At 37.8% G+C, this 16,930-nt stretch overlaps 1 protein-coding gene and 1 long non-coding RNA gene across 2 annotated transcripts; one reads left to right on the forward strand and one right to left on the reverse strand.

The window, feature by feature from the left end:
- Positions 1-84: 84 nt before the first annotated feature.
- Positions 85-15,848, forward strand: LOC137195126 (uncharacterized). Its single transcript, XR_010931072.1, has 3 exons — positions 85-180; positions 8,387-8,472; positions 12,190-15,848. It is a non-coding gene; the product is annotated as an uncharacterized lncRNA (long non-coding RNA).
- On the reverse strand, positions 11,267-16,355 carry si:ch211-103f14.3 (zona pellucida-like domain-containing protein 1). The gene is made up of 10 exons (XM_067607211.1): positions 16,286-16,355; positions 15,774-15,994; positions 15,479-15,663; positions 14,765-14,837; positions 14,214-14,311; positions 13,932-14,012; positions 13,675-13,843; positions 13,472-13,571; positions 12,576-12,596; positions 11,267-12,295 (listed from the first exon to the last, which is right to left on the reverse strand). The coding sequence occupies exons 1-10, from the start codon at positions 16,335-16,337 to the stop codon at positions 12,165-12,167; spliced, it is 1,131 nt and encodes a 376-aa protein (XP_067463312.1). The 5' UTR covers positions 16,338-16,355; the 3' UTR covers positions 11,267-12,164.
- Between the last annotated feature and the right edge of the window lie 575 nt (positions 16,356-16,930).

The raw sequence follows: 16,930 nt of genomic DNA on the forward strand, positions 1-16,930 counted from the left end.
GAGGCATTTGCTCGACACGTACAAGACACGTAAAGTAGAAGTGCGAAGACAACTTTTGTCCGTTCACTTTCACTTTTCCTATCACACGTATCAAGCTTACATTACACTAGCAGAATCGTTTTAACATTCAGAGGACAGACAGCCGAACCGAACAGCCTATTAGCTACTATATTACCACCGGTAAGTCATCATACACTAAAATGTTAAGACTATTCTGAATTAATTCCCTCTCTCAAACAAATTGCCAGTGGGTTTTCTTGACTTCTGCGCTTCATAATCACGGTCTAAGATTGTGATTTATCTGGAAATACATCGACCGCTTGATTAATTAGGCTTAGCTCAATCATCTATCAAGATACATTGTATATCCTATTTTCCCTCTTACATGTTTGGTAGTTGCCATTGCTCTGTAACGCAGGTCAGACTGCACTTGATGGCTTCTGAAAACTTGTATTGCAGTTTACGAGGCACTCGAATGCAGCATTTTTTCCGCCTTTTTCGCTCCACCTTCCAGCCAGCGCTTTCAATAAACCAACTATTCATTTATTCACTGCTATTAAAAAAGAATCCCCGCACAATTCATCTTCAGAAACCAGAGACACTCCTAAACCAGCCCGCTGAGGGGTTTTTTCCCCCTACAAATCTCTGTGGGCTAGTGAGCTCCTTACCTGAGAGTATTTTAAAACTGTATTCATAATATCCTGCTACATATTTCCCATAGTGACATTTGAAGGCCTGCAGTAATGAGACTTTTCCCTAAAAAGAGCAATCATACACTCACTGCATCCCAAACAGGAGTATTAGTGATACCATGTGATTATACTTGTATGCATGCTGAGGTTTCTCTGAATAAGCCACCACTGGCACATAGTAGGGTTAACCTGGATATTAATGTAAAGGCAACATACAGTGTGTAACTTTAACAACAAACTGCATTATCTAATGTAAAGAGTTATTTCACTGACAACCAAACTAGGTTACTTATTCAGTTTTATTCTGGACATAATATGTCACTGACAAAAACTGAAACACAGTCTTGCAAAATTTTACTTTAAGTAACTCAGCCTCACATGAGTTATTGAATAAGTCAGAGACTGCTAATAAAACTCAGTTTCAAAAATAGTCAGCTGGTGTGATTCAAATCCAGATATGTCCACTAAATGCCATTAGCAAACAAGGTCATTATGGCGCCTTCTGTTGGACTTAAACAGAAATGAAACAAATCTTTATTGATTATGCTCAGGCCTAGCTGAGAGCTGATGAAATGCTGTATTGTAGCTTATAGGTTATACATTTAAATTTGCTTTTCTACTACAGTTTACATAATCGATAAATGGATTACAAGTGCAATGAACCTTCTGTGAGCTTTTTCCAGTTTAGATTCCAGCTGCCAAGATAGATTTGAATGAAATCTCACTGATGTTCAATAATATAACTTTTCTACACTCTTCCCCACATCTCCACAATGTGAAAATAATGTTACACTTTATTGACTGCTGTATTTTGCTTACATATTTCCACAGAGAGGTCGGGGTCACTTTTAGAACTGCAACACTGTAGCTGGTATACATTTTGTGCTTATTCATGGACACTTAAGCTGCGTGGGTCAGAATCCTTGAACCCAAGGCATTCAGTTGAAAAACAGTCTTTGAAATGACAAGTCACCTACACACAAGCGCAACACTGGGTAAACTGCAAGAAATATCTGTGAATAAAAATACATTTAAAAAAATCCTAGCAGCCATTGCATAGTTTGGTGGGAGCCAAGATTCCTGCTGGCTGGTCTCTGTAGCTGTCCATGTTGAGAGAATACAGCTCACGCTTCTTTAAGTTGAAATGTCTACTGCAGTTTTTGTGAAATTCATAAAGTCATAAATCAAATCATGTGCTCCCAGTTGGCTTTGGTACTCCATGTTACCTCCTCAGCATATGCCCGTGTTTAATATTTCGAAGTGCATATGCATGAGGACATAGTCAACATGGACCAGCCACCAGAAGAGACGACTTGTCTTGTTTAATGGATAAGGCTGTCCATATTCAGTATTTTTGTTATCGTCAACAAGTCCTGTGGAAAGACCAAAACTAAACTAACAATGTGTTAGTCCATCTCTCAATACTTAACCTTGCAGGCTTGTCTGTGGCCCTCAACCCCAAGCCCATCGGTTCCTACTGATGGTTTCTAAGATGTAAATCTTCAGAAATGACTCACAAATATATGATTTAATTTTTAACAAAGGCTCAGTATTTCCAAAAACAGATGGTCACTGTAGTTTTTAGCAAATGTTACTCAAACAGGTGGAAACAGTTCATTTGTTGGGAACTATTTTCAGTGACAGATGAATCTACATTTGGTGTTCTAGTGAGAATTTCTGGCAACTGGACAGAGTGTATGGGAATGAGTCAAAATAAACTACAGTGTGTGTGTTCATTGTAATGAAGGAACAGTGTTGCACTCATATGTTTTTGGACAACAGTGGAGCTCAGTGGTCAGTGGCATGGTTTGACTTGAGTAACATCTGAGTAAAATTTACTTTGAGTAAATGTTTGTTTCTGCACTTCATCAGTTTTTGCCTTTGTTGTTTATTGATTATGAGGCTGTTGAAAGCCCGTAGTTGTTGTCAACTTCAGACATCAGAAATTAATTGTGTCTAAAATGAGCAGTCATTGTTGACATCTTCAGAAAAAAGCGCATATTCAAAAATCATGAATCTTGAGTAGATTCAGAACTTGGATATTTTTTTATGGGGCTGGAACAGTGACAGTTCAACTCTGGCATTGAAGATAAAATTTGGCATTGAAAACAAAATCTGAACTGAAAAAGGAAACATTGGTGTTGAAACACTTGTATTGGAAAAAGTTTTATTGGCACTGAAACAAGTTCCACTGAAAAATAAAATTTAAAAATTACAATATTACTTTATTTTGATATTTTTGCATTATGTTTTTCTTTGTCAATCTTCAGATTTTTTCTTCATGTCTTTTTTCAGTGATAGTTTTTTTTTCAGTGTCACTGGTTTTCAGTTTCAACTCTCTGTCAGCGTTTTGGCAGAGAGACGTGGGCCCTTGCTGGGCCTACATTACCCAGTATGCCTTGCAGTCTGATGCATCATGTGGAGATTCTGAGCCAGACTGTTGTCATTTTCACTCTAGGGCTATTAATATGTCACTTTATTAACTTTTAATATTTTTTCAGGTGAGAAAGTAAGCATTTAGATTCTCAATATGTGGTCAGTTTATCCGAATCACACCTGTTTGTAAATCTGCTGCAACGTTTTCAGAGCTGCTTGCTGGGCCAGACCAGCCAGTCATCTCGCAGCAACAGTCCAGTCCTGTGTCATCATCCCGGGAAGAAAATGATCCTATGAACTGATCTGCAGCTCTTTAGTAATTCACCGTTGGCTCTAATGTCTCATTGTAGTGTTTTGATATATGATATAATTCCTTTTGGAAGATAAATGTTGGTCTCACAGATGAAATCTAACAATTGTAGCTGCCACATTAGTTTGTCTGAATGTTATTACTGGACAGAACAACAACAATGCCTCTGGGCTCTATATGAACAGATATCACCACATTCCAATAGATATAATATGTATTAAAATGAACAGATCAGTCTAGGCTATATGAAATTGGTTTATTTTATTAATCTACATAACAGTTTGGATTTTTATTATAGCTACATTACAGACTGAATAACATCATTTACTGTATCTCTCTGTCAATGAGGTTATTTTTTCTTGAGAAAAAAGTGTTAGTGAAGGTTTGAGCTCAGATGATTTTGTCACAGTACAGTCAAGTAGGTGTATTGATTTGCTCATTTGTGCTGGACTCTGGGGTAAAAACTGGAGGAAGGGAGGACACTTAATAAAATAAAACAAAATTTAATATAGACTCATTTATTTTCAATGCCAAAATGTAACTGTATTGTTCTAACCCTGTATATTTTCATATAGTACTGGTTATTCTGAAAATGGAAATGTGTAACACACCCATATTTGAAGAGACTGAGCAGCACAGAAGTAGGACAAAAACAGCTTTTGGCATGGGACTTCTAAGACCTATTATAACCTATATTCATAAGATATTGGCTGTGAATATGAATCTCTGAAGCAGAAAGACACATTTTCTTTGTAATTATATACATACATAAATGCTGTGTGACCATACCCAGTCTATGAAAAATGATGGACAGAGTGGGGATAGTGTCCATTCATGTTAGAAGAAGTTAGATACCTCACTCTCACAATCAAACTGTCCTTGTGTTTTGCTGCTGTTCCTGTTCTTCAACTTATCATTGAACAATTTCTGCAACTGGACAACAGATCTTCATGGGAAAGATGAGATGACGCATGGTAGAAGAGATAAAGTCTGCTAACCAAATGCTTTATGGCTTGTAAATGTCATTTCCACACAAGGACATCAGCCTCTCCTTGGTTGAAGCCTAAGTTCTTTCCTACTAACCATGACCATTAGGGTGCTGTTTCCACTTGTGCTGCAGTTGCATTGCATACTTGCCACAAGCTTACATAAAGTCTCTCACCACATTCCATGTGCCTTCCACATGCAAACTGCAACAGTTCAAATAGTCAGGAAGAGCAAACAACCATCTGTAGACCAGGCTGAAACTGTGCCTCTGCCCTAAACGAGAAAGTCTAGACTCAGAGACCAAAACTGTGTGAATTCGGTATCTTGTTAATTTGCAATTTTAAAAGTTGATGTAATCAACTGAATGTGCAACCAATCTTGAGCAAATTTTAGTTTGTCCCCCAAATTCCAGCAAAAGAAAGCTGCACATCAGAGAAGAGTTTGGGATTTAACAGCCTTTTGGCCATTTTCCCAGCAGACATTTTGACTCGTCACAGTACGAAAAGCTCAGGTGTTACTAATAACATTAATGATGGCTCTGTTCTATTCAAGTGTTCCAGTAAGCCCTGACAGTGTGCCAGTGAGCCAGCATGCACAATACCAGGAGCCTGAAACTGAATGCACTACATAGAAACCATTAATTTTATTATTTACACCTGTGCTTCTCCTACTGTGACATATCAAAATGTCCCCTGTGGAAAAGGCCTATTTGAGTCTAAAAACATAGAATTTGGAGAAACCAGGCACTGAACTGGAACACAGTTTGAGACACAGCAGGTGGCATAAAAGGCAGTTTACTGTGATCAAGCTTACATGGTCACAGGATCAGGAAAACGTTTCAGAAAATCAGCAGGTAATCCAGACAGGTACCAAAAACAGGGAACAACAGCAGATTGGAAACTACTCTCTGTACGTGCTGGAAGCTAATGAGCATTTGAGGAGCAGCTGTGTAGAAAGGCATCCAATAACAAGAGCAGTCCGGTCAACAGAGGAGGGAAACTCACTGAGGATATCTAGTGGACAGGTATGGGATGACTGGCTCTGGAAAATGACACAGTACACAGTGGGTGTATCTTCATTTGCTTATCTATCTCCATCTTTCCCTCACTTATGCCTCTCCCTAAAGACATTAAAGCAAAATGAGATGTTTGTAATGATGGCCAAACCTGATCAATTTCCAAGTCACCTGGAGACAGACAAGATATGAAATAATAAAAAAAAATGAATGTGCACAGGGACTATGCAGAGAGAGTGTGAGGCTGCAGGACGATAGGAGACAGTGCAGATGCCCCTGACAGCATCACTAAGTCACAAAAACAAAGCACATTTACTAATGATCCAATGCAGTAGGGGCTTCACACCTGATTGTTCAAAAAAACACGAAATATAAAACATGATAGACATATTTTACATGTTGAAAATAATCTACTTAAAATAACAAATATGCAAAAACAGTTTTCAACATGTAAAGCATGCTGTATATCATAGTTCAGCTCCACAAATCCACATTCACAGGAGGATTTTAATTATTGCTGGTGTAGTGTTGAGTTGTCTCCAGGTAGATATAACTGCAGACAGTAAAACATGCAGATGGAACATTGTTACACTCTTTAATTGGGATTGTGGTATTTTTTTCTCTATAATTTGGATTAGGCTTGTGTTAATTAAGATATATTGAAATCTTATTATTCTTTGTTTGCTCTGGACCCTCCTGGATCCTCCTCTGTGAGACCTGCTGCTATACACAGTTTAGACTTTAAAGCACAAACCAATGAAGCTGGTGAACAATGATTTTCATTTTAAATGTAAACCCCCAGCAGACTGCTTTAATTAAAAGTCTGAATTTCACATTCAACACACACAGGGAGTATTGAGAGTATATTAATAAATCAAAGTGTAATGAATATACAGATTTAGATGCATAGTTAATCAGTAGGTGAGGAATTATACAAACTGACTAAGCATACGTGAATGATTAAAGTGCCTCCTACTGGTTTATGTCAGGAATTACCATAGGAGGAAAACTTATGTTCACATGAAACACACATACTTTTTTTCAATCCAAATAAGATTTAAGATTTAGTATCTGACTGTCCCAAGGATTGCCTGATAATAACATGAATGTGTGTGTGTGTGTGTGTGTGTGTGAGAGAGAGAGAGACACGGGCAGAGAAAAGGAGAAGTGCATTCTGTTTTGAAACCTCATCACTGCCCACTTCTGCTTGCTGGCAGATTGAAAGTCTCAATGATTCTCTTGTCATCCTTTTCTTATACAACACCTCAACTTCTCTCCCTCTCGCTCTCCCTCTCAGTAACTGAGCATCTTGCTGACAGAGTTTCCCTTTGAGTCCATGCTGCAGTTTTCAGCAGAACTGGAATGGAAATTCCATCCTATTATTTTCAGGCAGAGTCAAACAAAGCTTGTCATGTGGATGAAAGTCAATGGCAAACAGTGCAAGAACAAGCACTCAGTTTGGCTGAAGTTACTTATCCAGCTTCAAAACACAGTGCAGTAAGAGTCAAATTGGCAGGAAGGTAACTAGGTACTTAAGACTGCTGTCTATTTTAAAGGTACATTAATTTCTTGCAGCAGAGTTGTCTTCCGTACATTTATCTGATATAGTGTGAAACTTTGTCCTTGCTAAGTTATCCATTTACTTCAACATTAGAAGGTAAAAATCATTAACCTCACTTTTTGTTTGAGGACACTATAATGAACATATATGTCATTTCATGTGGAATCTTTACTAAAATAGGAATTCACCATGTATCTACAGTACTTGGGACTGTAACTGTGACCCAGTATCTCCTTTGTTCCAGTTACGCACGTCATCAGTTCAGACATGTTCCCTGACTTTATAATCCAATCAATGATCCACACTGTTTCACATGTACATGTACATACTGGATTAGAATATCTGATCACTACTTAAAATCACTAGCACCATAAACATGAATATGTGTAGAATGGACTGGAGAGGGGAAACCAGACTGTAATGTGAGCCAGCAAAGCTGTTTCAGGCTTCACTATGTAGCAAAACACTGAGTGTTCTTTTGGAGATTTTGTTTTGAGTTTCTGGTCATAAAAGCCAAAAATACATCCCTCCATAATCCCAGTATGTGATTCTTAAAACGATGCTGAAGGAGAGCAACTGCTGTGACTGAAGATTGTCAGAACAGTGGTTGCTGTCAGAATTCATTTAACTGTGATTTAGTCACAGTTCTAGTCTCTAGTATTTCAATGGTTTTACATTCAGATTTATTGCTTCTCACAGTTCTTTTCTTCTCTTTCTCTTTCTGCGCTCATGGCATTTTTCACTTGTAAGGAAAGGCCCCCCTATACTTTACATTACCTGCTTACTCTCATGTCAGTTGGACGTCTCTTTTAGGACCACAAAACAGAACGAAACTGTTACAGTTATCAAGGTCACACTTGTTGGACAGGGACAATGTGTTTCTAACTCTGGTGAAGCAGTTTTGCAGTCGAACAATAGTCTGTGATTATTCTAAGTCAGCTAGATCATAAAAGGGACTTAAAGGCAACAGCGTCTACAACACCACAGAGCTGCTAAAGTCCAACAAATTAATTCAGTGACTGTGACTCAGAGAGTGACTCAGAGCACTGTGAGTAAGGGAAAAATGGGTTAACTGTAACGCTTTAGAGAAATCTTGAGATTAAGATATGGTGCTAACTTACTGCTAATTCAGTGTGTGTTTAATATTGGGATGTGTAGATACTATTCCTTTTGCCTGCAAGCTAAAATTAGTAACTTTCTGCATGTTGTTGACCTCTGCAGTGATGAGAGATGTTTAATATGATGCATACACACTGCAGCAAAGATGAATTGTTTGTGAGGACGTGTGGAAGCTGTTAATTTGAGAAGGCCATTGTAAAAATGGAGAAATATAACATGTGGTAACGTTTGATACTGGGCTGATGAGATTCTGATGAGTCACAGACTGTTTCAAATAGACTTAATTGGAATTGTCATTAACTCGATCAACATTTCTCATTTCTCAGAGCGAACCTGTATGGACAGTGTTGTCAATGATGACTTCACCCCACACAAAATAACATTGCAGAAACCAGCTTTGAAGCTACACCAGGTAACTTTTGTTAAAAGTTAAAACATTTGTTAAGAAGGTTTTCACTACGCAAAGAGCTCAGTCACTGCTGTTCAGGAGACAGAGCTCTGTCTTGGGCAATTTTGTATTTTGCTCTTAATGGGTTTTTTGGGGGGGTTTTTGTGCCCAGAAGATTTGTTACTAGTGACATTTGAATTTCATTTGGATGTGTAGAGCAGTGTCTCAGTGGTTAAGGGTGATGGGATATTCTCAAGGCTCACTTGGCGATTCAGTCTGTGATAAGATGAATGTATTTTACATAAAAATACTTTCTATTTCAGCTGAGTCGCTGGACACGATCTAATATGTGATCTATTAATTTTATCTTTGCAATGTGGAGCAAATGTAGCACAAATTGCCAAATGTCAATTTAGAGGACATTTGAACTTTATCATCTGGGATTAGTGTTCTATCTAAATTGATAGTTTGGTGATCTACATCTAATCATCTCGAGCATACAAGTAATATCAGTCATCCCTCAGAGTGAGCATTTCATGATTTTTAAAATGGGGGTAAATGAAATATTAAAAGGCAGAGTGATCATATTCAGAGCATGTTGTTAAACATTTCTCTCTAGCTCATACTGTTTGGTAGATCAGAGTGCAGGAGAGACTGCAGCTGTGTTTCTTCCCTCCATGGCCAAGTTAGATGATCTTCCCTCCTCTCATGGTCACCCTGAAGGACCCAAACACATTTCATATTCATCTGCAATTATGGCTCCAACACAATCCCATGTTTAGATAGAAGATACAGATGTAGATAAAGTCAACCTGTCAAGTTTTCATTATAAACACACTTTTTATATCCAACATTTCTCATTAAAACATTGTTTCTATCTGTAAGGCCTAACAAACATACTTTTTTTTTTACCTCATAGAACATTTGCAGAACCTTTAAAAAAAGATACCTGCATTATTTGCATTGACCTGTGATTTCTCCTGCAGCACATTACTGTTACCAACTGCCCATATACATTACAGCTCTTTGTATGCACATGTGTGCTATGGCCAAGGCTAGATTATCAATGGGGCAAAATGGGCAACTGCCCAGAGGCTACACTCCTCAGGGGCCCATAAAGCCCAGGTTTACTGCGTATAATTTGGGTCTATGTAATTTGATGTGTTGGAAAAATGTGTTGGAAATTCGCACCACTGAAGTACAATATCAGCTATGACAGGTTGTGTGGTCCTGGTCTTGAAGATGCACTCTTATGTCAAAATCTAGTTTTAAGACATTAATTGTTTTACTTTACATTTGTTGTAAAGTTTTGTTTTATCAAACTGCACAAAAAACCTTGGGTAAGGTAGTATTATTCCATCATAGGAGTACTGTGAGGCTGCAACCAATTCATAATTAATATTTTCACTGTCCATAGCTCTGCCAATTATCTTCTTTAATAATGCATTGATTGTTCAGTGTATAAAACGTCAGAAACTAGTGACAATGCCAATTTCTATTCCCTGAAGCCCAAATTAACATATTCAGATGACTTGTTTTGTCTGACCAACAGTCAAAAACCCAAAGATGTTGAGTTTACTATCATGGAGAACTGGACAAATATTCACATTTGAGAAACTGGTGAATGTTTTGGCATTTTTGCATTAAAAAATGAACATTTTAACAAAAGCAATCATCAAAATTGATGGTGACTGTGCCTCCAGAGAGACATTATGCCAATTAATTTTCTGTCAAGCCATTAATCATGTAATCCCCTCAGCTCTAGAGTACTACATGTATAGTTCTAGAGTACTAAATGTATAGCTCTGGAGTACTACATGTATAGTTCTAGAGTACACCATGTATAGTTCTAGAGTACTACATGTATAGTTCTAGAGTACAACATGTATAGTTCTAGAGTACTACATGTATAGTTCTAGAGTACAACATGTATAGTTCTAGAGTACTACATGTATAGTTCTAGAGTACACCATGTATAGTTCTAGAGTACACCATGTATAGTTCTAGAGTACTACATGAATAGTTCTAGAGTACTACATGTATAGTTCTAGAGTACAACATGTATAGTTGGGGTCAATAGGGGCCCAACAACAAACTTCTGCTGTGCAGCCCTATAAGAGGTTAATCCGACCATGATGATGACAACCAAACTGTGATATAAACGTTATGGACAACAAATTGAGTCATCAGAACAAATTCCACTCCACACAGTACTGCTGAGTATCCTGATTCCATGAAGGAGAGGTGTGGTGATATCTGTTCAGGAGGGCTTTCCAAAGCCCTTTGTTTAACCAGCTGTTTGTGACTCCAACTTCTGACAGAGTGGTATTCAATCCCCCCCCCCCCCCCAAAAAAAAAAAGTAGCTGGTGGTGTTTATTCATTGTATGTGATGTTTTGGTATTAATGAGTACTCACAAAGGCTAAAGAACAGGTTGAATAGAAAGTGACAGGGTCTGGTTTCAGTGATATGTGAACCTCCATTGTGGTCATAGGTCTGCTGCTAAACTAGATACGTACATTTCTATAACTTCTATACAAGTATGCCTTAACTGGTTTGGATGTAATGGGGTCATGGACAAAATACAATTTGAAGACAAATATCTAGCAGCTCTTTATATCTCTCTCTTTGTAGATCACTGTGAAATTAGATTATCAACAAAGGATACCATGTATGCACTGAAACTGTTTAACATCTAACTATTAGGGGCTCAGTTCATGTGAAGATCATTGGATGCTGTGTGGTGTGCGTATAATGAAGTACAATTTAACACTAAAATAAATTGACTTTATAATGTAATTTTTCATTTTTTTCAAAACTCAGGATCTGCAAACATGCAAAGTCACTGTTAGATAAATTTACACACAAACACTGTAGCAGACCTCCAAAATACACTTTTTGAGAAGATGACTGAGAAGAAGACATTATGAAAACTTTTTATTTTTTGTTTTGTGTACAGTACACCCACAAGTGCTGTCGTATTAAACCTTAAACAACTGTTAAAAAACCCCAAAAAAACCCAAACTATCAAACATGATCAAGATGGCAAGTTGTGAGAGTGAATGTGATGGTTGATTTCAAAAGTGGAAGTCCAGTTATGTGTAGGTGATAGGGAATTGCCCATGCAGATAACCTTACTGATATTCATTTGAAAATGGTTTAGTGTAATGCAAAAACCTAATAAATAATGAAAACAATATATTGAACAGTGGCTTCAAACTCAAAACACATTCTCTCATGTCAAACTTTGCATTGCACTTGTGCAACCCTGAAACAGTCACTCATTTAGTTTGGCTATCATAAAACTCGGTAGAATACTATATGAATTACACTTTTTTTCATAGATTTGTATTAGTACATTAGCATCTGCTGATAAAATATCTCCAAAATAATTCTGCTACCCTCACTACAAACTAGTGGTTCCCTTTTTATGCTTTTCTAAGCCAAAGCGCATGAGTGCATAACACTTAAGCTTTCCTTCTCCTCTCTTTGCATTTCAAATAAGTCTATACAGAACATTTCTAGTACATTTCTTATACAACTACAACCATAAGAAAAGACCACAAAAACATGCTACATGAGAGTAAACACCATAAGAGCAACATTATGCTGAGCTTAGTTCTACTACACCACAGGTCTTGTGGGTAAAGTTGCCATACACCAATTCATCCCACAGTTTAGTTTGTGTGGAGTTGTGTGTACAGGTGTCTCATTCCTTTAAAAATGTCTGCTTCTCCTGTAGAATACAGCTGCCACAGCTAGAACCACAGCGATGACCACCGTGAGGATGCCTACAGCTATCCCGAGACCCATCCTGGAGTCCGAGTCCGAGTCACTGCTGGATGCAGCTGCTCACAAGACAACCAGAGTACAAATATACTAACATTCAGTGAAGGCATCATTGCATCCCCATGCACAAATCATCATCTGCACACCATGAGGCAGATAAAGCCTTGAGGCAACCACTGGACAACTCATGGTCACATTAATTATTAATTAATTTCACTGTCATTGAGATAGTACTTAGATGGAATAAATGAAACATTTATATTCCTCTCGGAATCTAAATGTTTAATCATCTGGTGAACTAATAAGAAGTGCATTACAGGGAATTAAACAATACCATACCTTCCTCCTTAGATGTCAGTGCTGATAGAAACAGATAAAAGGAGAAAATTAATTACAATTAGTATTTGTAATGATTTTTTCTCACTATGCCACAAACTTACCCTCTGGTCCTCCATGCATTCAAAGTGGACATAGTTAAAGAGTCTGAGGTATGTGATTTATACTGTAAATTGTTCATTGTAAATCCAATGATAGACATTATTACACAAGCCAAAACCTCTATGCAGGGTCATATGGATTTTGAAAATAATTAACTTGATTTACAAAATACAGTACAGATAATACATAATATTACACTATATATTTCCCTGTTGTACATTCCATATTATAGTTCTGAATAATGAAGACAGTATACCCATAATAATGACAGTATACCCATAATTAGGAAATGTGGATTAACACTGAACCCCAAAGCTGTATCTTTATATTACATTTATATAAAACAGTTGGGATGTTAATGTTTCCCAACAAGCATTTTTATGGTCTTTGTAAACCATGATATGCTCACCATAACCCCGTGATAATCAGAACATCACATATTCCAGTGAAAAAAAATCATGAGCATTATATAGAACCTTAAGTGTTATACATTCAAACCAATACATATATTTATTTATATATTCCCACTATTACGTTATGTAAAATCACACTCATGATGCATTTTTCATCTCTGGTGTGATTATAATGTGATGTTATGATAATGGCTTATTATAACATGGTCATTAAACCCGAGTAAGCTATCTCCAGTCAAGCCATTTAGCAGTTTTCCCTCTGTACCATGTCACATCAATACCTAAGGCAACAAAGTATTGTACATTCAGTTTTTATAAATGTTGTTAATTTGCTGATTGCTCTATAATGTCTTGTGATCAGTGTTGCCACACAGCAGTACTTACAGTTATCATTCCTGGCGATGATGGGAACTGCTAAGGATAGAGTGGTGGCCTCTGAGACACCAGTGGAGTGAACATCCCTTCTCCTCCTGGTGTTACATTGCTATAGATGAAGGGAGAAGGAGTATAATTAACTGAAGAATATTCCCAGCATTAAGGGAAAAAATGTGCTGAACATCTTCTTTCACCATTGATCTTTCACTAACCTTAAAGTCGCTGCAGGTGCTGATCTCACAGAGTCTGGTGATGCAGTGCAGGTAGTAGGTGGACACTGTCTGGTTCTGCTGTTCAACAAACCTGAAGGCTGGGAAGGAGAAGCGGGCATGGTGACTGTCCCCGTTCTCATGCATGGTGGTCATCTGGTCCTTAGAGCACCTGTTGGACATATGTATATATAAAAAAAAACAGTGTTTGCCTAACATGGACTTTGACTGTCTCTTCAGAATGAGATTTGAGGACTTACGAGACAAACAGGTTGAAGAAAGTCGAGTTGGTAGGATGAGGAGATATGGAAGCATAGCATCGGTCCATGAGGACATGGTACCTGGTGGGGAAGAACAATGGGCATCAGAGGTGGTGCTAAAATACATTTTTTCTTCTGATAAACATAATATCATTCTTTTACTATGTTTGTTTCTGGAGTAGGGCTGTCTGAAATAGCAAAGCTTCACTAATGTGTTGCATGAAATTTGTCACATCTCTAGTCTTACAAACAAGACCAGAGTCAGCAGGTGGGTTCTCTTACTGATCAGTCAGGTTGGCTGCTTGGACCTGGACATAAATGTTGGTCCTCAGCTCTAACCCCAGTTGTGGTATGTCCAGAGGAGTGGTGTAGTTGACATCCTGTCAACAGAACATTACAGCTGCTGGTTATTACTCACATTTTAAAAAGTTCACTTGGGAAGCTTGTTTGCCCTTATCGGCTGATTCTGGTTTGTATAGTGTGTGATGTTGTGTTTTAGTCCAGAATTGCACTGAACTGATTTGATTTCAACTAAAGTAGAAGTTGAATTAATCTGAATTGAGTAGTTTCAATGGGCCAGGTCAAATACATGTCTCGGTTTTGCACTTTTAGCTTTAGATTTCACAATAAAATAATTGCATGTATGTGACTTTATTTAATGCCTGTAACAAATCACACTGGACAACAAGAAATATAACTCTTCTTAATAATGAAAACATAACCAATTACAGTAAATAACTGTAGATAAAACAGCTTTAATGAATCAAATCAGTGTTAGACATACTGACTTGACAGCCAGCACCTCACCACAAAACATCTGTGTCTCAACTTACACTGAAGAGCTCCATGCTCAACGTACTGATGAAGCTTCCATTGTTGTCCCTCACTGCAATGGAGGATGCTGACCTAAAGAAACAGCGAAACAGGGAGGAGTTATCTGGATGGAACATGTCTGACTGCATGTTACCTGTTATTGTACACCAGGAGATTATCCCCACCAATAGAAGAAAATAAGCTATATACATTTACAGCCTGAAAGTCTAAACACACCCATGTAGTTTATGGCTAGTTAATCTTTTATGTTGAATTGTTAGTTTAGTCACTCCTCTTAAAAGCAGAAAAATACACTTTCTTCAGTGGTTTTTATTATTTGCATGCTTAATACTGTTAATAACTTTGTGTACTGTGGTGTTTACACCTAAATGAAACGAGTATCAGAATGTTGTTATAATCCAATTTCTTTACTAATAGTGACATAAATGACTTGATTGTAAGAGAGATGAGCCAAAAGGTTAATATCTCAATTAAACATGCTTTTAAACAGCACTGAAAGAGAAAAAGCATCAGAAAAAAGCATGCCTTTGCCTGGCTCTGTTTAAGTAAGAAAAATAGTAAAATTCCTCAAAAACCAAACTGTCCCATTAAAAAGAGCAATGTCTGTCGTAGAATACTTTCCCTCAGAATGGTCAAAGAAAAAGTAAATGTCCCCATATAACAACATGTCCATCTCAACAAAGTAATTGGAGAGATACAAGCAGAGATCTTACACTTCCACCTGGGTGTTGTTGATGAAATACTCCAGAGGGTAAGCACAGGAGTAATAATATTTTAGCTCCGCGTTATAGGTCACTACCCCCGTGGTCAGATCATGGGAGGACACCAGACCACTGACATTAACCGTCTGGATGTTGGAGAAGTCAGCAAAGATCCCTGTGCCAGCTGCACTGGTGGTCTGGAGGCAACATGTACAGTAAGTTCAAGCACAGAGAACAAAAAAAGAGTATGCTTTGAGAAAATATATGGATTCTCCCCCATTTTACTTCTTGTCCAAACTCTACTAACCACGAAGGTGCTGCCACAAGCGTTGGTCATGTTGATGGGGAAGGTGAACCGGACAACTGGTGGGGTGACAGAGTCATCCAAAGTTCCTTTACACTCCGGATTGTTAAACATTTGGTTGATGATGAGCAGAGACTCGTTGTAGCCAGTGTAGATGACAGGGCAGTATAGTATAGCCAGGCTAATTGAGGATGTGCCACATTCAACTGAGATGTCAGAGTATTCTATAAGAGAGGGGAAGGTCCGCCAATAAGCTTTTTCTGCAGTTGTGACTTTATTTATTCACAAAGTAATTTAATGTCTGAAAGCTAAAAACTCCTAGAAGCCAAATTCCAATTTTAAATGTACTCTTTCGATGTTACTACTTTTTTACACCTGTGCAGAGGTCAGGGGTTAAAATGAAGCTATAAGTTCCATATAAACTATGGAAGAGAACATAAATGCCTTTTCAGAACCTGTGTACAGTATAGATGACATGAAACAAATCAGAAAAAACAGAAGCAGGCATACTATACCTGGACGTCGAAGGTCATTTTGGCATGTTAACTGACTGCTTTTGGCCACCATGGATGCCAAGAAGAGAAAGCTAAGAAGGTTCATTTTTGCTTCCCTTGTTGCGGACATATCTGTAATAGAAGGAAATAAGTATGCACCAAAATATACTAAAGTTTCTGTAGATGTTTTTGATTGAAGATTGTTGTTACCTTACATGACACCCACCTTAACTGTCCCACTCCTGTCCTCCCTCTCTCTGCTTTGAACAATATATAAAGTTGTGGGAGATGCTTATATAGCTATGACTCTTTCTTAGGATTGGACAGAAACAAGGTCAATGTAGTTTGGTGTGTCCACCTGAACTTCACTGTATGGGAACAATTCTTTTGTACAGGGAGTTCCATGGACTATACCTTAAGGGTTATTAGTGAAATCCAATCCAACACAGCGAGAGTCTTTATGAGGCACCAGACACAATGTCCTGACTCCTTTTCTTTAAAATACAGATTCCCTTAGAATGCTAACATGAGCCTTCATGAAGTAAGTGTTAAATCCCTGGGGATCATACTCAACACTTTGATGCCCTTTTTAGGCGAGCATCTATGTATTCACAATAACAGCAATATCCTTTATCATGACCCAAAGATGATCCTGTGGGATAGTTT

This window comes from Thunnus thynnus, chromosome 13, assembly GCF_963924715.1.
Source record: "Thunnus thynnus chromosome 13, fThuThy2.1, whole genome shotgun sequence".
Lineage (NCBI taxonomy): Eukaryota > Metazoa > Chordata > Actinopteri > Scombriformes > Scombridae > Thunnus > Thunnus thynnus.